Here is a 21,214-nt window from a genome sequence, read left to right as displayed (position 1 = left end):
CATCCTTGTGGTTAACAGAATTCGTATAAATTTTGGCTTTGACCCCCTGGAGCAGAAAGAGTGGGGCCCAATAGGGGAATTAGAAGTAAATATACAAATTCCTTCAGAAAAGAAACAATGAACTTATAATCAGAACATTACTCGGCATTACAAACCAGGTGAGCGATACAGGCCCTCTGTGCCTCTTGTTTTATAACGCTCTAAATTGATCCTTTGTAATTTTTCTTTTATAAACATATCAGATTATTTATGATTATGTCGAAACCTAATGTAGGCAGTATCAATTATGTTCATAACTGATGATCTGAACGCCATTGAATGGTATTGATGACCCATTGCGACAATGTATGTATCAACGGTATGGATATACTCACAACATAATTGCCAATTTAATTTGCACAAAAACACATTGATCTGTTTGGTTATTATATACCCAGTTCGGATCGTCTGTATGCAAAATTGAATGAATTGTTAATGAATTCGTGATCTCTCCCCAGTTTTTTTTCCCGAACTCTGTATAATTTCATGTAGCAATGACAGCGCCCAAATCGATATAATTCAAACCTAAGTAAGTGTAATCTAAACTTTGACAAAATGGTTGATTCTGTAAACATAATTTTTGGATTTGCAGTCGCTTGAATTTTAATTGGTATTAAAAGAAATTTTGGCTAGGATCGTTCCTGTGTCTTAATAGAATTAACAAAATTGCTATTATCTGAAATACACTATTTTTAGGTGTTGTACCTCAAAAGAAAACCAGATCATCAACGGAAGAAAATTTAGTGACAGCTTTTGTACATAAAAGTAGAGACAGTCCTGTGAATTCCACTGATTTAGAATGGGACAATGACTATGTTACGGCGGATAATGTGGACGATACAGAACAATTGTTGGCAGCAGAGATGAAAATCCAGGAGTACTCATCACGGTGACGTCAAAGGTGTTCCGAAAAAAGCGTTCTGTGAATAAGCGTGCTATTTCTATTTTGTAGCAATCGGAACACTTCGGCTGATTCCTTATGTCTTGGTTCTGAATCAGTCGAGGTGCTCCGATTGGTTTTGTTGGCCAAAGGTTAATGAATAAGGCTTAGGCAACATGTCTATTGGGCACGACTATGACATGCCTTAAAATGCAATTGATGGACAAATGTCAGAATTTGTAAAACTATAAAAAAATATTAACTTGAAAAATGCTGTAGATAGTTTTGAAGACAACACATGTTAATTATCTGCCATATGTATTAATACTCATCTTTTGAGATAAAAGTAAACAAGAAGCATTTATAGAAACCTCATTGTGAATTCCTCTACATAGATACATATACATTTTGACTATGATTTGATATGGGAAGTGTGTATGTGATATTAAATATTTGTATAACAAGGTTGATGCTGATATGTATGTAGGTTGGTGGTTCTGTATATAATTATGTCCATATTATATAATTATGTCTATATTATATAATATAATTATGTCTATATTATATAATTATGTCTATGTTATATAATTATGTCCATATTATATAATTATGTCCATATTTGAGTATGAGTCACTTTTGCTACCAAGGCAGGGATTAACGGTACGAACATTCAAAATGATTTTACGATATGCATTATTCTGGACAACGATATTTGGCGTACTGTTGCTCATTGTTTTATCAAAGTATCAGGGGTGTAAAAATCCACTTGCCCGACGCCCGGGGCAACCAGTTTTTGAGTTCGGGCAAGTAGAAAAAGTTGGTTCACTTGCCCTGGGCAAGTGACAGCTGAGTGAATTTCTGGACATAATTTTTCTGGTGCACAAAGTTTCATGCTATATCAGACTTATAACTAAATACCTGAGGAAACAAACCTGCCTAAATATTATTAAAAATAAATAATTTAATTTAGGATTAGAAACCAATTTTTATTTCACAAAAATAAACAAAAAATCGAAATGGGCATAACTGGGTCGCTAGGTGCACCTTCAGTTCAGAGACGTTTTTCAGACATTCAAGCTGATAAATCCAATAATTAACTGCTTTTAAGTTATATACAAATGCTCATTAGAACTCACTTACATTATTAGTTGTCTAACCATTATTTTTAGCCATCAGAAAGAAGTTTTTCTCTGTAAAAACGATCTCTGTTCAAGGTAGGAAGCTGCACTTGGGTACTAATAATGGAGCCGGAATCCGGTTTCCGGAATTCAGGAATTTAAAAAAATAAAAATGATAGAGAAACAAAAAAGAAAGTTAAAAATGCAAAAAATGCTGCAAATTAATTGCTTTGTTAATTATTATTTTTCTAATAATAGAAGGAAAATATCTAATAGAATTAGAAATGATTATGAGATAATTCTGAAGTTTTTATTTTTTTATTTTCTAGTTACACTGTAGACTGCGATAAAAAATGGTGTTTTTTGGGGGCAAGTAGAATTTAATTTCGGGCAAGTGAATTATTGGGCTCTACTTGCCCGGGGCAAGTGACTTTGAAAAATTTTTTACACCCCTGAGTATATAAGAAATTACTGATGAATCTAGTTTAGGAGTCAAATGCTGAAAATATCAGTTGATTAGACGATGAACTACTGTTTCGTTATTTGAAGAACACAAATATGTGTACAAGTGTCGGAAATGAATAGTGGATGTGGTGACATTGGCGTTGAATAATTTCGTAGTATTTTTTCTAATAATTTGAACGATCTTTATCTTTTGTGTAAACCTAGATAGTGCTATTTTTGCTAATGATATGTTATTATATGTAATAATAAAACATATATTATTTACGATGGTACGTCAATATCCAAAGGTACAATCTTTGTCTTTCTACTGGGGTATTGTGGTGATATTGATCATATAGCCAGTCTGCCTGTTATTAAATAATAACATGCATTATATGTGTCACAGTTCATTTGGCTGTTCATACGGATGTCATGATATCGACAATGTAAATGACAGCCATGGAACTATTCATTTGTATATGATATTTTGTAGATATCAAGTTATGCTTTTAATTCCTGCTGATTTATGTTAATCTAATGTGTAGTGCTAGTGAATAATTTGGTTATCAATTCTTTATAAGGATTCAATAACAATACATAGATTATTAATGAAGTTTTGTTTTCATAAGCAGCGTTTGTTATGGTGATATTGTTATATGTTTTTCTATTGGGGTTAAACTTAATTATCTTAGCTTGATTATTATGTAAATTGTTCGTTTAACAAACACTACAAAAACTAGAGATATGTGTAAAAGAAACTAACGATGTTTAATGCATGTAGAATCTTTCAGTTGACAACATGGAGAACGACATTACCCCAGAAAGAACTTCATTGATCTTTTTTGACCGTTCGAAAAAATGACGGACAGTAAATCATTTGATTAAGACCAATCCAATCAAATTATTTTATCGCTTTTGTCGTAAAAGAAATAAGATAATACTGGTTTGTCTTGAATTTCAACCGGCGGTTTCCCCTGTTTGGTGCAGGATGAATGCGACTTCAATTCACATTTTAAACATTATAAAATGATAAGATAAAGGGAAAGTAAAGGAAATAGCTCTCTTTGGACTGATAAAGCCCGATAGAGATTTACCTTCATTTAACTTGAGGCAATTATGACTGATGATGGAATTGTGTAAACATTTGTTGGGAAGAGGTACGTGGAAACGTCACCTTATTATGATTGTCATCATTATTCCAGGATAGATACATTCCATAAAAACGGGACTAAATGTTTACATTATGATGATTTTGTTTTTATATAAGATTCCCATTTTTGCTAGGTCTACCAGTCATACATTCAAGTTATCTGTTCAATATCCATACTACATTATCGTTGTGCCACTGTTATTGTCGTCACGTCTGTACGCGTGATTCCATTTTGAATTTTATATTACCTGGTATTTTGTTCTATATAACATATCACATAATGGGTCTCCTTGTCAAAATAGATGCTCAGTTTTTTAAGATGAACCCCTTATATCCACCTGACAGGAAAGCAAATTTACTTTCTTCAATATTTTAAACATTTTGCTCAATGAAATAATATTTTTGTTATGGTTCATGTAGGTTTTCCATCAGATCCACAGTTTATGATACTTTCCTGCTGTAAGACAACACATAGCATTTGCTTATGTGTTTTATGTATTTTTATCGTCTTAACCAGATTAAGTTTTCGAAGACCATGTCAATCGATATAATTTAGTTATGATATTGTTGTCAAGGTGTGGAAGGCCAATGGAAAATGCAACCGGTCACGGTGGCCTCCTCTAGCTGAATGTTTTGCCTTCATTGTCTTTCCATTATTTTGCGATTTTTGAAATGTTGATCCTTTTGACTTGCTCATATCATACTTTTTATATCCAAAATCAAAATGTTAAAAGCCTTTTCCCCCCATTAATTTCCAATTCAGCAGACCTTAAGGCCCTAACTGCGGGAATATACATCGTTCTGAATTGCTATCAAAGGTAGAATATCAAAGTCATTGGTGATAATAGATATTCCGTATTTGCATATAACAGAGTCATCTGCCCTTGCGGATAGGTATTGATGGTGAGGTCATACGTTTAGTAGCGTAACGTCATACTTTTCGGAGAATACGACGTGAATTGCGCTCACAAAATAATGACGTAACAATCGATACCTACCCGCAAGGGAGCTAACTCTGTAATATGCAAAGACGGAATAGTAAATCAAAGGCTTCAAGAAAGTGGATCGTTATTATTATGGATCCCAATTATCCAAACACCCAACACTGCTAAATATGTAAATATACCCTACGTTTTATTCAGTGATCCTGGCAGAGCATCTTTCACCATCCTGCAAATGAAAGTTCGATTAATAAATGTCCTTGTCTTCTCCTGGTGTAGCATTCGCGTACTTTTGATATGATATTGGATGCGTGGACATTGTATCTTTAATACATGTCTAGTTGCAAAATGAAATCCAAATAGGACCAAAGTATTGTATAAAATGTTTACTCGCGTGTAATGTCAATAAATGAGTTGCTTACGTTTATGTCGAATACTATTTAATAAGAAATTATCTATATCGAATAATATATGAAAATATGCCTCTCTAGCGAAAGACTGTCTTAATGTGAAAATGTTGTACTTGGTCTTTTTTATTATAACGTTATGAAGAAATGTTTTATGACATATTTGAGTTAGGAAAGATTTGTTTTATTAGCTCACCTGGCCCGAAGGGCCGGTGAGCTTATGTCATGGCGCGGCGTCCGTCGTCCGTCGTCCGTCCGTCGTCCGTCGTCCGTCTGTCCGTCAACATTTCCTTTAAATCGCTACTAGTCATAGAGTTCTGCATGGATTTTAACCAAATTTGGCCAGAAACATCCTTGGGGGGAGGGGAACAGAACTTGTATAAATTTTTGCTCTGACCCCCCGGGGACAGGAGGGGCGGGGCCCAATAGGGGAAATTGAGGTAAATCCTATAAATCGCTACTTGTCCTAGAGTTCTGCATGGATTGAAACCAAATTTGGCCAGACACATCCTTGGGGGAAGTGGAATAGAACTTGTATAAATTTTGGCTCTGACCCCACAGGGACAGGAGGGGCGGGGCCCAATAGGGGAAATTGAGGTAAATCCTATAAATCGCTACTTGTCCTAGTGTTCTGCATGGATTGTTACCAAATTTGGCCAGAAACATCCTTGGGGGAAGGGGAACAGAACTTGTATAAATTTTGGCTCTGACCCCTCGGGGACAGGAGGGGCGGGGCCCAATAAGGGAAATTTAGATAAATCCTATAAATCGCTACTTGTCCTAGAGTTCTGCATGGATTGTAACCAAATTTGGCCAGAAACATCATTGGGGGAAGGGAATCAGAACTTGTATAAATTTTGGCTCTGACCCCCCGAGGACAGGAGGGGCGGGGCCCAATAGGGGAAATTAAGGTAAATCCTATAAATCGCTACTTGTCCTAGAGTTCAGCATGGATTGAAACCAAATTTGGCCAGAAACATCCTTGGGGGAAGGGGAATAGAACTTGTATAAATTTTGGCTCTGAACCCCCGGGGACAGGAGGGGCGAGGCCCAATAGGGGAAATAGAGGTAAATCCTATAAATCACTACTTGTCCTAGTGTTCTGCATGGATTGTAACCAAATTTGGCCAGAAACATCCTTGGGGGAAGGGGAACAGAACTTGTATAAATTTTGGCTCTGACCCCCCAGGGACAGGAGGGGCGGGGCCCAATAAGGGAAATTTAGGTAAATCCTATAAATCGCTACTTGTCCTAGAGTTCTGCATGGATTGTAACCAAATTTGGCCAGAAACATCCTTGGGGGAAGGGGAACAGAACTTGTATAAATTTTGGCTCTGACCCCCCGGGGACAGTAGGGGCAGGGCCCAATAGGGGAAATAGAGGTAAATCCTATAAATCGCTACTTGTCCTAGAGTTCTGCATAGATTGTAACCAAATTTGGCCAGAAACAACCTTGGGGGAAGGGGAATAGAACTTGTATAAATTTTGGCTCTGACCCCCCGGGGACAGGAGGGGCGGGGCCCAATAGGGGAAATTTAGGTAAATCCTATAAATTGCTACTTGTTCTAGAGTTCTGCATGGATTGTAACCAAATTTGGCCAGGACCATCCTAGGGGGAAGGGGAACAGAACTTGTTTAAATTTTTGCTCTGACCCCCTGGGGACAGGAGGGGCGGGGCCCAATAGGGGAAATAGAGGTAAATCCTATAAATCGCTACTTGTCCTAGAGTTCTGCATGGATTGTAACCAAATTTGGCCAGAAACTTTCTTAGGGGAATAGGAACAGAACTTATATAAATTTTGGCTCTGACCCCCCGGGGGCAGGAGGGGCGGGCCCAATAGGGGAAATAGAGGTAAATCCTATAAATCGCTACTTGTCCTAGAGTTCAGCATGGATTGAAACCAAATTTGGCCAGAAACATTCTTGGGGGAAGGGGAATAGAACTTGTATAAATTTTGGATCTGACCCCCTGGGGGCAGGAGGGGCGGGGCCCAATAGGGAAATTTAGGTAAATCCTATAAATCGCTACTAGTCTTAGAGTTCTGCTTGGATTTTAACCAAATTTGGCCCAGAAACATCCTTGGGGTTAACAGAATTCCTATAATTTTTGGCTCTAACCCTTTTGTGCAGAAAGAGTGGGGACCAATAGGGGAATTAGAGGTAAATATTCAAATTTCTTCAGAAAAGAAACAATGAACCTTACTAGGCATTACAAACCAGGTGAGCGATACAGGCCCTCTGGGCCTCTTGTTTTGTGGGTACTACTTTCATTTTAGCTCACCTGGCCCGAACGGCCGGTGAGCTTATGTCATGGCGCGGCGTCCGTCGTCCTTCCGTCCGTCAACATTTCCTTTAAATCGCTACTAGTCATTGAGTTCTGAATGGATTATAACCTAATTTGGCCACAAATATCCTTGGGGGAGGGGGAACAGAACTTGTATAAATTTTGGCTATGACCCCCCGGGGCAGGAGGGGCGGGCCAAATTTGGGAAATAGAGGTAAATTCTATATATCGCAACTTGTCCAAGAGTTCTGCATAGATTGTAACCAAATTTGGCCACAAACATCCTTGGGGGAAGGGGAAAGAACTTGTATAAATTTTGGCTCTGACCCCCCGGGGGCAGGAGGGGCGGGGCACAATAGGGGAAATAGTGGTAAATTCTATAAATCGCTTCTTGTCCTAGAGTTATGCATGGATTCTAACCAAATTTGGCCGCAAACATCCTTGGGGGAAGGTGAACAGAACTTGTATAAATTTTGGCTCTGACCCCCCGGGGACAAGAGAGGCGGGGCCCAATAGGGGAAATAGAGGTAATTATATAAATGGCTACTTGTCCAAGAGTTCTGCATGGATTGTAACCAAATTTGGCCACAAACATCCTTGGGGTAAGGGGAACAAAACTTGTATAAATTTTGGCTCTGACTCCCCCGGGGACAAGAGGGGCGGGGCCCAATAGGGGAAGCAGAAGTAATTCCTATAAATCGCTACTTGTCCTAGAGTTTTGCATTGATTGTAACAAAATGTGGCCACAAACATCCTTGAGAGAAGGGGAACGGACTTTGTATAAATTTTGGCTCTGACCCCACAGGAGCAGGAGGGGCGGGGTCCAATTGGGGAAATAGAGGTAATTCTATAAATCGCTACTTGTCCTAGAGTTCTGCATGGATTGTAACCAAATTTTGCCACAAACATCCTTGGGGAAAGGGGAACAAAACTTGTATTAATTTTGGCTCTAACCCCCCGGGGACAAGAGGGGCGGGGCCCAATAGGGGAAAAAGAAAAAAATCCTATAAATCGCTACTTGTCCTAGAGTTTTGCATCGATTGTAACAAAATGTGGCCACAAACATCCTTGAGAGAAGGGGAACAGACCTTGTATAAATTTTGCCTCTGACCCGCTGGGGGGAGGAGGGGCAGGGCCCAATAGGGGAATCAGAGGTAAATATTAAAATTCCTTCAGAAAAGAAACAATGAACCTGTATTCAGGACATTACTTGGCATTACAAACCAGGTGAGCGATACAGGCCCTCCGTGCCTCTTGTTTATTTATGAAGCCAACTGAACGTTCTTTTGAGCTAGATAACCTGTTTCTGCAAGTTCTATTTATTTGATAGGTGACATCGATATACACATATAATAAACACATATTTGTCATGAAAACTGCCTTACAGTCTGAATGTGTGTGGTGATATAAGTATGCAGTATATAAGGAAATAAAGGTGTTAATGGTGAATATTGCATCTTGTTATTTGTAAAAAGGCCTTAAAAAGTTATCTTCCTGTTATTAAATTTTCATGCATTTTTAACCGTGCATCAAATATTTCAATGACGCTGAGACAGTGCGTAAATGGGCAACATTATTCAAAATGTTTTATAAATCGTGTGAGGACGTCATTGTTTGCTGTAGTACTTCAAAAACATCATTTTATTTGGGACTTCGCTTCTAACAACACTTGTTTCCAGACATACGTAGTTTCTATTCAGGTTTAGTCAAAATAATCTTATTTTACATGCTTAAGTGTTTTGGAAGTTTAAAGTGAAAAGTCGGGCAAAGGAAGGCTAAAAATGATGTGAATATATCCAGTATAATTTCTTATGAAATAGAAAAATAAAAGCTCCCGTCAAAATCGCTCTGCATGCAAAGAAATTGATTTATGTTATATGAATCCTAAAACGTCCTTTGGCTTGTTGTGTCCGTGGTTATATTTCCACGCAGCCTCACTTTCAAAGAGCTAGGCGAATATATTTTTAGAACTTTGCTATTTTACACTGGGCTTTTCCTTAATTTCAACGATCAAAACTGGACAACGTAAGAAGAACTTGGCCGCCGTTTTGATATGTACGGAAGGCCAATGAACGTATTTAGAATTATTTTTCTTTTGCCCGACTATTCACTTTAATATTTTGTCAAATCGTCCACTTTTTTTTTCTTTTGTGTTAATTAAATACATTTTCAGTGCGCTATGCACTTTAATTCGACCACTGTTATCTGTGTTACAACGTCTGACCAACATTTTAAAATCCTTGTACGTCATCTTGGGTCGTAAATTTATCTAGAAGAAATCACTCCATCACATTGGTAGGCTAAGAGGTTTGTGTACTAGCGAGAACCACCTCATACATGTCCAATTAAATGTTCGCAGCATCTTCTTAAAACTTTTAAACATTTTGAAGATTATTACAATATTTCATCCCCTTGGGGTGAGACAGGAACATCTCCACCTGAGGGGTAAGATTCTTAATTTGTGAAACACGAAGCTTTGCCGAGTGTTCGACAGCTGAAGAATTTCTTACCCATGTGAGCACGTGCAATGATTTTCTGTAGCTTCTCTTTATCATTGGATGAGATCTCACACCGGTAAAATTGTGGATATCCCTGTCCGGGGAAAGATAAACTGTCCAATCATCCAAACGAGAACAAAGAGTATACATGATTATTCAACGAATTACTCTCTGAAATGATAGGAATCGTTTAGAATTCTGTATTCTAGCTGTTCGTATTTTAGCACAAAATGCCAGATTTGCATAGTGCATCTTGTAACTAAGATTGAAGTTGGGTCCATTTCCGGGGATAATTAACAAACTAAATAAGTTCCTGCAAAAACTAAAGGAAACAACGCTATTTTATTTCTTTATTAAAACTGATCATAGAGAAATAAATTTCACAACAATAACAAGAATAAAATATCAATAAGAATGACTTAAGTTATAAAGCAAACGTCTCGGAAATTCTACTTTTCTATATACATATCATTGAAACGACCAGTATCACAGATAAAAAGGCACCAGAATGGTACATATAACACTAAAAAATCATTAATATACAGAGTGTACTTTTTAATAATGGTGAAATGTCCCTAATAATCGTGAAAAACACAATGTCTTTCGTGTCACCAGTGCTTGTGTCTTTCCTATTTCCTCTGTAAGCATTCTTATAATCCATTTTACTGTTTCTATGTCAGCATAACATGTTAATGAGAGCGTCAGATGAGGTTAGCAATTATCCGGTCGTAAGACGTTCTCACCACGCTATCTGATTGAAATACAAATTCTCATTCCGTTTCATAGAAGACCTAAAATCATCTCATATGGGTTCACGAAATCGTTTGCAGAGCTGTCGGAATTAATTTTATGCATTAATTAAGTTCGTCCATAGATGTTACATGCATATAAATGCTTTGGAGAAATGTCCCTTCCACTCGATTTAGCCAGATGAAGAAATGCATTTGAAATGAAGTGGAATGAACATAAAGGTCGTCAGAACGTGACCCGAATGGAATGTTATCAGGTCCGCTATGAGTGTGCATTAGGATAATATTTTATTCGGCTTGTCTCGCCACGCCTTGTGCTCGCCACGCAGTTATAGCTATTCAATACCGGACCATGCACAAAGCAAAATACAAAGTTACGTGTGGTATCCGGGCATTTTGACGGCTTGCGAACTGCCAATACAATACTAATGAGTGAACTACAAGTAAGCCATCGGTAAACTTTCAGACTTTTTGGTAGCAAAAGGGAATGTGTCGGTTTTCTCTAGTGGCTGCTTGCAGAATACTACTGAGTCAATATATGCGTCCATTTCACTTGTCTTCTCTTCCTGACAGTAGACGTTAAAACCATGGGAGCCGACCTGATCAGGTTCCTGTATAGGGACGTCGAGGCAGATGTCATCAAATGACTGTACCGGCTCCTTATTCTCCTAAACAAATAAAACAAATAAACTACAGTATATACTGTAAAAGTATGACTTTGCTTTGTTGCGAATTGTTTACATTAATTTTCGATTACTTTCCTTCAAAACCATCTATAAACAGTTGGCGTTTAATAAATATTCGTATAATTTTTCCCTAATGGAAAAGTATGCCATGGGAATTTCAACCCAATTACAGTTGCAAACATGTATTGATCTTTAGAAAATCTGATATCGTGGAAAAATCCAATCAAATTTCAAATTAATTATTCTTATTATTATCAATATTCGCCCATTCACATTGTGTTGTGAATTAGAATGAGATTTTATGCAAATTTCTATTTTACGGTTGAACAGTTTTTCAGCGTGACGTACCTCCTCCTCATCCCATCTAGTGCCAAATATGTCTCTGACTGTCCTCATGATGTTAGTCGTGTCCATCTTAGGGCGATGCTGAGTGCTGGCAGGATTGTAAACTGAAACGCAAAAAGGTACTTTTTTCGTAGAAATTGGTTGCAACGTTTTGTAGTTGTCTAAACTTTGAAAAGTAAGACAGACGGATATAATTCATGTCGATTTTATGGTGCTTAATGTATTTAAAGTTTTCTTCATGGCTTCGAAAGCGTGAACACACATATAGATCACTACATTTCATACAATAGAGATATACTATTTAGGAAGAAATCGGCAAATACTATGATTTATTTTGAGTGAAAGATTCACAGCAATCAATAAGTAAATTGAATTATTGAATTACAGAGGACTGAATCTCAATAATAACTACTGTATCGTTTGATATCATGGGGTGCTAGTTTCGTAATTTCTTCTTTTTTCACTCGCGCACTTTTAATTTCTTACTGTGATATCTCTAACTTGTTAAAGATTCTCCACCGCCGACAGAACATAAATGATACGCATCATTTGAACAAAAACTTATGTTAAATCGTGTATATATGCATCTAATTAACACAAAAATACATATAAATACTTTGTTTTGTTTTTAGTGCATGTTCAATCAGTACTTCATTCCATATGGGGCATAGTGTTACCGATTATTTCGGGATAAAATTAATTATGTTTAAATATTTTATCTTGAAGTAAAATTAGTAGCTCTTTTCAATGGTTGAAAGTAAGTGATATTTGTAACTGAAAAAAATACGAATTCGTCTGCTCCTTTTGTTGATCGAGAAAAATACCATTCGTCAACGGTGTAGCATCTTATCACACTTGCCATTCTTTTTATTTCATTCGTGGGTATTTTAGATCACGGAAATGAAATGGAGTGCAAATATAGGGAATTTTAATCACCGCAAACAAAAGCAACTAAACAACAATTAATCGACATCCCATGTACTTCACGAGCCATTGTTTGCTTCACTCGTATATTTATATTGTTTTGTAGGTTTGGTATTAATGATCATAATTATGCTAATCGAAATTCGTCTATATGAACATGTTTGCACAAAAACTTATAATTTAGATAGCCAAAACGGTTCCCATTCGATATGTAAGAACATGAACATATACATAGAGATTGAACGGTTTTGATTGCGTTAATATTCAATGTAGCGCGTATATGTCTATATCCCATTGCGTTCATACCACATTTAAAGCAATCAAAACACTGTTCAATCTATATATTTACATAAATAAGTACGTCAAATTTAAAACAGTGATGGTTGCTAAGTTGGGTAACTACGGTAGTCAGGATGACCGAAGATATAGTTCCGATTGTTGAATGTTATAGCTGCAAATGCAGTTTGGTTTGAAATATAACAATGACCCCTTTCAATTATTTTTAAAATATTATTTTTTCAATTTGATAATATCTCAATAATGTCCATTTCGAATAAAAATTGAGATAACCGAGGCGGAACGACTACCGGTACGGTATCGTTGTCAGTGTAGTGATGAGGTCCGAAGTGAAGCGAACCGCCATATTTGATTTTTAACCGAGGAAAGTTACTGTGAAATAGCCTATTGATGTTACGGCCGTTGAGCTGCTGAATGTTTGTCATGTATGTAACGGTCTGCGAACGCGATATAGACTAAATTCTTCAAAGTCATAGTCTTTCATTTTATTGTAAGGAGGATAGACAAGTGTTTGCGTGTGTGAAGGCCTATTCTGAATTCAAAGACGGGGGTAAAGCTGATGATACTGTTTCGGATAGGCTTCCTGTAATGTTTTTTTTCTTCTGGAAACCTGTATATGATCTGTTAACCTATTGTTCGCTTAGACGCTCCAAGAATTGTTCACCGACAATAAGATGGTTCTGTATATTTAGGTGAGATGAGTGACCGTACACACATGTACTACTGAAGGAATGGAACATTCCCGAGGAAAGCCCTCCGGTTGTAGCCCCGACCAGCGAATCATTTTGTTGTTTATCACCGTTACAATGCTTGAAAACGTCTTTTGTTTTGATGTCAAATACATATTTAATTGGATCTACTGAAAAATCTTGATTGTTATTTTGAAATCCGTTTAATTATGACGCAAAATCTTATCGAAGCGTGAACTAGAAGTAGTCCGAACCTGGACTGCGTTTGTATTCATACGTCATTGCGATCACGTTTATTTGAACGCAACACTCCTCCCAATGACTATATAGGGGCATATGTAAATATATATTCATGACGTCCATATCAATATCTTTCTGGTAGAGCAGACAACTGTTATATGCAAAGAGTGAATATACCCTATGTCACGACACTATTTATATCATTTATCAATAAGCAATAAATCATGATTAAATAATTATTTAGTAGGAATATTTCTTTTCTTAGTTATTAATAATCTTAATTTTATTTAAGATACTTACTGCGTTGTTTTTTGTTGGGACGCTTTGTTTCCTGTTGTCTTCTCCTAAACACTAAGTTTCGAAGTCCCACGACGTACTTCTTGAATATATCCAGAATGCCGTACGTTTCCGGTTGGTTCGTCATGTCTGATCTCACGGTCGTAATGCTTTGATTTAAAATTGCAGCAAAGACCGTCATGAGAATCAGCATGATGAACACGACATACGTGAAGAAATAAAAATTCGCAAAGTTAGGGGCAGCACGTGTCATAGCGTCAAGTTTGTTTTTCCCTATTAGGGAATTACTGAGGGTACCCCAGGTCGAAAACAAACTCCGGTATTCACGCATTATGGATCCAAACAAGAGGAAACCAAGTATCACCCATCCAAAAAATCCTATTCCGAAAATAATAGCAAATCCACTCAAGTCGGCTGCAGCGTTTCCAATCACCCTGGCGACCTGTGTCATCCGCTTATTATATCCCATTATTCGAAGTAGACGTATGGTTGCCACAAAGACTATTATACCGATTATCACGTTAAATGTCACGTCCCATACTACAACATGTTGGAAATTGATAAAAGCATCTTTGTCTTCATAGTATATAGCCATGGACTGTGAGGCATAAACGTACCGTAGACACCACAACACAACGCCGATGTAGCTCAAAATGACGCAAGACAGATCCGTGATATTCCATAAATCCTTCAGGAATTGCCATCGTTGTTTTGCGATTTTGCTCACTATCTTCACAGTTCCATAAATTAAAGCTATGAGGTAAATAAAGTAGCAAAGCATAGCATACGCTCCAAGTGCTCCAGTGTGTTGATAAGGACGGAAAGGGTACACATCTACCCAAGTCAGAAGGCCACCGTTTTCTGTGAACTCCGTTAGGAATATCATATATAAGAAGAGATTCGTATTTGCGTTATAAAGAGTGAATTCTAAAAATATTGCCCTTGTGGCCCTGTTGATCCAATGGTATTTCACTAGCTCCTCTGCTATGTATCTAGAGTTCTCCAGACCATTTTCCAGTTTAAGGATGTATCCCCCGCCTCCATATGTCTGGTATTCCCCAGTGATAGCCGTGCCCCAGATGTCCTCCGATTTCTGGTACCGCCATGCGTCCATGGAGTAATAATTAGGGCTTGTACATACAGGCGACGAGCCCTCGGTCCAACCAACACAGTAGGAATCCTCGTCTTCCTCGTGGATGTTGTAATCAGGTATACAATCTCGATTCTCTATAAGTCGATCATACGGACATTTTCCTGTGAAATGTGAAATGTTGTTGATAAAAAAATATGTGGTTGGGATTTTTATGCACAAATACATACACGCAATTAATATGTGATTTATAACAGCTGTCTAGTTCTGGTTTGAGGTTTCACTTCAGCGGATTGATATAGGATGAATGATAAGTTACCCGTTGTATATTTTCTATTAGACACTTAACCTATTTGACATATGTATGTTATTCTTAGGTTTAGATGACTAACAAGGAAAACTTCCTGATTAATCCACGTACCGGTGTTTGTTACCTTACTTTAGTCAAAGACGGTTGTCATTAATCATCATGTTACAATATCTGTTTAGGACGGAATCTTTTTATTTGTTTGAGACTCATAAACTTCTACTGGTGGATTCCAAAAGTATAGACATTTAAAGGGCACGTGCTTTGTAGATAGGGAAAATGTCACCATTTAAACATCATTGGAACCATACCTCTTTTCATTCGAACTTGGCGCAACCTTGGTGGTCCAACTTTCACATTGTCTAGATCAGAGAAGAAGAATTTATCCTGTACACCGATTGGATCTCCATTGTAGGCAGTTTCAGGGAAATATTTCTCGAAGAATGTTCCATTTAGCCAAGTCATGAAACCAGCGGCATTACCAACCTATTGGGAGTTAAAAAACAGAAGTCAATAAAATAGAGTAAGGAAATTCACTGTTTTTATGTATGTTTATTCTGATCTTTAACAGATTCTGCCATAATTTTCCTCTGTTTGATATCAATTTGCAATAAATGGACAGACAGGTCTAAGAGTGCATTGGAAGAAACCGTTCGAAAGAAAGTTGGGGTAGTTGTGATTACAGTAATGTCTTCTCAGTAAATATTGCTCAGTATATGCAATGCCAAGAATTGTGCTCAGTATATGCAATGCAAGAATACTTTACTCGCCACCATTGCAAACCGGTGGTAGCTACATCTTGAAATTGTTCTTATAGTAGTATATTTGCCTTTTTAGATGCACAATCCCGTCAAAACAGTAACCAGGTGGGCACTTTGTTTTATGCGAATCTGACTTGGGCGTGGGTATGGTGCACACATTGTAACTGCGAGATCGTACAGCTAAATGATTTAGAATTTCAGATAAATCAAGATTATCTTAACAAAGAATTCCATGTTAGGCAGTTACCAAGTACTTACTACTGATCGGTGGTTTTTCTACAAGTACTCCAGTTTTGCTCCATGTCCTGAACCTGGCAAGTCCATAAATAACCCTGACTGGTAACAGTTTGTTTCCCGGTTACGGGTATAACGAACTTCGATGTTCCTGCCATCACAAGTGATTCGTAAGAAGCAGAAATAAGTACCACCATGGATACAGTGAAACCTTACCTGTCCATAGCCAAACTGGCCATTCGAGTCGTTGAGGCCACGATAAATAGTATCCTTGAGCGCAAACGATCTTTGGTCCCGGTTTACGTAGCTGATGCTGTACACAATGAAGGCAAATACGGCGTAAAACAGTAGTTCTATGAATGCAATCATGGCCCGTTGCTCGTTTAAGCGTTGTTCTCTTTCCTTCGCCACAGAATTTTCAGCATCCGCGTCTTTCTCGCTCAGTACGTCCTGCCGGAAGCCTAAATTAAGAACATAAAAGATAAAATACGTTAAAATGCTTATTTGTGATGAACAGACCGGACATCATTCTCCTTGATGGCTGTAGATATATGATAATGATAAAGCGGGATGTATTTTCCATGTTAACTGTAGATATATGATGATTATAAAGCGGGTTAATATAAATACACGTGTAATACCTACATAAATAAGTCCTCATTGAATTTTCTGTGAACGTGCTTGATACTCTCTTCACTTCATCTAAATTCACTTGTGAGGTTTGACAGTCGAGTGGTCGTCTACATAAAAATGAAAATATGGCCGCCACAAACACTACCTGAAAGGAATTGTAAATGAAAACAAATATAATTTTATTTAAAAATGATATTATATTGTTGAATATGAACAGTAAACGTGTAAATTGTAACTCAAATTAACTGGTATATAATAATGTTAATAATGTTTACCTTCAGAGGATCGACGAACAAAAACGACTCAAAGAAGGACAAAACAAAGGAGGAGAGCCAAACTTCAGAGGCAGCCTTTCCCCACTCCATGCTGTACAGTAGCAGGAAGAACGTTGATGCTATGATGGCTAGAAAAACGACCAGCCAAGCGACGTAACCCATGAATGAAGGGAGTACCTGGTGGTCAGTTTTGAAGAACATTTCATCAGAAAATTCTTCGTTTGCCTTCGGTTTTTTTCTTCTCTTGCACAGCCGCGACGGTTTGGTGTTGGAGAATATCAGTGCTACCAGTACAACTGGCACTGTTGTCATAAGGGTTCCAATAATCGATACATAAAGTGCTTTCATTGAAAACGTCATGCTGCCAATCGAAACGGAGCTTGTCGTCTCTTTCTCATTTGGCGAGAAGAACATGGCATTGGTAATCATCGTGAGAAACAATAGCATAACTACACAGGATATTCTCTGCACTCTCGTGAAACTGCTTTTTTCTGGTCTCATCAAAGCCGACACCCAAAGATGATCTTCTGTGATGCCATGTACAGCTCGTTGATAGAACATAACACTAAATTTGGTCAGGTTTTCTTGTCCACACACAGGTAAGATTCTGTCGATAGTTCCATCGTCATGGTCATAGGAGAACCATTTGTCGCAGAGGAATACATACCTGAAACCAATAATTGGTATTATCTTTCTGCTAAATGAATTTGTCAGTGACTTTCACTTTATGAGTATACGGTTTACCAAAATATTTTATTTTGATATCCATACATATGACTAATTAAAAATTACAAGCCATAGTGAACATACATGAATCTTGGATCACTTACACCATTAAAGGATTTGTGCAGTCAAAAATGATAATTTCAGTTTATGCTGGAAATGGCTTTATTAGCACATGTTGAACCCTCTCCTTGCCGCGCGCAACTGGAATAACCTGTAAGCCGTCGATATCGAGGTCCAAAATTCTGACCGCCCGATTATGCATATTTTCTAGCTCTATACCGTGTGACGTCATAATAGTCCGTGGCTTATAGCTTTACTATAACTGTAACTAACATCGACGGTTACAGGAAAAGCTGATCAACGATTTTTTATGATTACTTTTGAGTGGAGTTAATCGTACAATAACTTTGGCTCGAATATAAATAACTAAAAGAGTGAAATTCGATGTTTCAAATACTCTAATTTATGCACTAATAGCAGGTATCTTCGTGTAATAATGAAAGAAAATCCACACAGAAATAAAAGTTTCGGATTTTTTGTCGAGGAGTTCAGCAACGAATAAGCTTTAATTAGATAATATTTTCCTGTAGTCTGTATCTTTGATACATTGTGAATTACAAAGTTTGTGACTCTAAAATGAAATTTTACTTAACAATTTAAGAAATCCTTGATTAAAGTATTGACGTACGTACACACCGATGATTGATCATTACAAACATTGTGTTGTGTGTTGCTAACCTAATAAATTGAGATACATTTATAACAATACCGTAAAACGTTCAACATATGGTAGAAAGAATTTATTTTTGATATTATAAAATATCTAAATATTGAGCTAACTATTTTTCCAGACCGTGCGGTCGCTTTCAATTTTTTCCTTACTATGTTGGATGCAATGTTTTTGTATAATAATGAATGGAAGCTTGCACTTAATGTAGAAAAAAAACTAAAATTGTAGTTTTTAGAAATAGTGGTATTGTAAGACAAGAAGAAAAATGGTTTTACGACTATAAAGAAGTAGAAGTGGTAGATGATTTTAACTATCTAGGTATGCTTTTTTAATTATAATGGCAAATTTAACAAAACTCAACAACATGTAGCTGAAAAGGGCAGAAAGGCATATTTTGCAATATCAAATAAATTAAAAAGTCATAGTTTTAAAACCGAAACATTATGTTCAGTATTTATATTTATGTAAGTAGTGTATTAGGTTATGCATGCGAAGTATGGGGTTTTCATAGAGCAGGTTGAAAAAGTACATGTTAGTTTTTGTAAAAGAATTCTAGGCGGCGGTAAAAACAATTGTAACGATCTTGTATACTATGAGTTAGGTAGATTGCCTATGCATATTATCCGGAAAATGAAAATATTGAAATACTGGGTAAGAATTAAAAGCATGTGATGAGCAAAGAACATTATATAATGATGATTGGATCATGAATGTACAAGCCGAACTGAATAAGCTTGGATTGGGGTATTTGTGGAATAGTACGTATGAGAGTAATATTGTATATAAACTGATTGAACAAAAATTTTATGATGTATGTACTCAAGAAATTTTATACAGAATACAGACTTCCTCAAAAGGAATTTCACATAACATCAGGTAGACAATTTTGGTTTATTTAAAGAAACCCACTGATCAAAAGTATAAAAACAGTATTACAAGTACGAGCAATTAAGTAGTCATAAGTTAAATATAGAAAGTGGTTGGTTTCAAAATGTAGCACGACCTAATAGAATCTGTACAGTTTGTAATACCAATGATATAGAAGATGAGTTTGACTTCATCCTTAAATGTCCTTTTTATACCCAACTACGAGTTAGATATCTGTAACCTTATTTCTTTTATCATCCATGTGTGTTCAAACTTGTTCAATTACTCAGTGTAAATAATGTTAAAGTTTTAAATAATCTCGGAAAATTCTTAAAACTTGCATTCCAGAAACGTTCTCAGTCTCTTAATACACCGTAACCGTATAGTATCTGATGTATAATAATTGTGTGTTAATGTTTGTGTTTTATTGTATACAATCACTCTCCTGTACATGTTTAAATTATTCAATATGTATTAAAATTGTACATTGTGTCTTATAAGCCGCAAGGCTTACGGAAATATACAAATTGAATTGAATTGAATTGAAGCAAAACAAACTATTTTTTCAGACCGTGCGGTCGCTTTCAATTTTTAATAGATATACGAGTAGATACTCCGATATAGATATAATTTGCCATGCCTTTGGTTTGATGGTTATGTAATACCTGGACCAGGATATTGTTTATCTGTACACAACGCCATTCATCGAACTCATCTGTAATTACCTGGTCGCGGGCAATTTGCTATTCGGTGGACTTAGATGTGTATCGGGTATTTGCTATTGTCTTACTGTCAATCAGGTTTGGACATCTGTTAATTGGATTGTGATTTGAATTATGGAAACCCAGCACATCTATGCTCTAGGTTTTTTTTTATTGTCGCCTCCATTTTTAAAATGGAAATAAAATATCCCTGATCATACCTAGGAATATATATAAATATTACATATATATATATTTCGTACACAGGTAAAACAATAACGGAAGTTGACTTATTCAGAAACAATAATGGTTCTAAGAATTATTTCAACTAAAATTTAACCTTAAAAATTATTCCAGTCTAGTACTGTAATTACGGAATCGTGGCATATAGCAATCTCCCGTAATTTCTAAAGTATTAGTAAAAATTCTAAGCATGTATTTTCACCGTTTCGAATCTACATGTATAGTCATACAAGAAGGGTTACAGTATTACCACACTAAATATACTTATTTAAATATCACTAAGTATATTTTTGAAAAGGTTCAAGATATTATATCTATTTATAATGCCTGTATACAAGCAATTTCACTTTTCATTTGAACACTATATGTGGTTACTTTTTGGGTTATACGATAAATGTTCATATATCATACTATCAAATCTCGGTATGATATACAAAAGGATCGACAATGAATAAACTATTTTAAGGATTTAGTATAATTTTGAATTAATGAATTTAAATCTACACTTATACTGTAATTAAAAAACATATATCAGAAATATCATTGATGTATTTCTGCTTTTTAATAAACGTTATAGATAAAGTTTCAAAGGCAACAATATAGATATACATATTATTTTCGGTATAAGTTCGGTACTGTAACTCCAATATCACATAACT

General features: G+C 36.5%; 2 protein-coding genes across 3 annotated transcripts in view; one reads left to right on the top strand and one right to left on the bottom strand.

The window, feature by feature from the left end:
- LOC138322916 (AP-1 complex-associated regulatory protein-like) overlaps nucleotides 1–8,712 on the top strand; it is a 61,363-nt gene extending 52,651 nt beyond the window's left edge. For both annotated transcript variants that reach the window (XM_069267142.1, XM_069267141.1), the window contains exon 9: nucleotides 736–8,712. In XM_069267142.1, the coding sequence (XP_069123243.1) occupies nucleotides 736–932 (197 nt within the window). In that variant the 3' untranslated portion in view covers nucleotides 933–8,712. The remainder of the gene's footprint in view (nucleotides 1–735) is intronic.
- Nucleotides 8,713–10,098: 1,386 nt separating this feature from the next.
- Nucleotides 10,099–21,214, bottom strand: part of LOC138322915 (polycystin family receptor for egg jelly-like) — a 42,296-nt gene continuing 31,180 nt past the window's right edge. Inside the window, exons 20-26 of the mRNA XM_069267140.1 lie at nucleotides 17,289–17,955; nucleotides 17,026–17,158; nucleotides 16,597–16,841; nucleotides 15,697–15,871; nucleotides 13,992–15,242; nucleotides 11,545–11,645; nucleotides 10,099–11,178 (exon numbers count right to left, since the gene is read on the bottom strand). Of these exons, the coding sequence (XP_069123241.1) occupies nucleotides 10,948–11,178; nucleotides 11,545–11,645; nucleotides 13,992–15,242; nucleotides 15,697–15,871; nucleotides 16,597–16,841; nucleotides 17,026–17,158; nucleotides 17,289–17,955 (2,803 nt within the window). The 3' untranslated portion in view covers nucleotides 10,099–10,947. The remainder of the gene's footprint in view (nucleotides 11,179–11,544; nucleotides 11,646–13,991; nucleotides 15,243–15,696; nucleotides 15,872–16,596; nucleotides 16,842–17,025; nucleotides 17,159–17,288; nucleotides 17,956–21,214) is intronic.

The sequence above is a fragment of the Argopecten irradians genome, chromosome 5 (assembly GCF_041381155.1).
Source record: "Argopecten irradians isolate NY chromosome 5, Ai_NY, whole genome shotgun sequence".
Classification (NCBI taxonomy): Eukaryota; Metazoa; Mollusca; class Bivalvia; order Pectinida; family Pectinidae; genus Argopecten; species Argopecten irradians.
The sequence above is the reverse complement of the archived record's forward strand: the minus strand, read 5'-3'. Positions and strand labels throughout refer to the sequence as shown.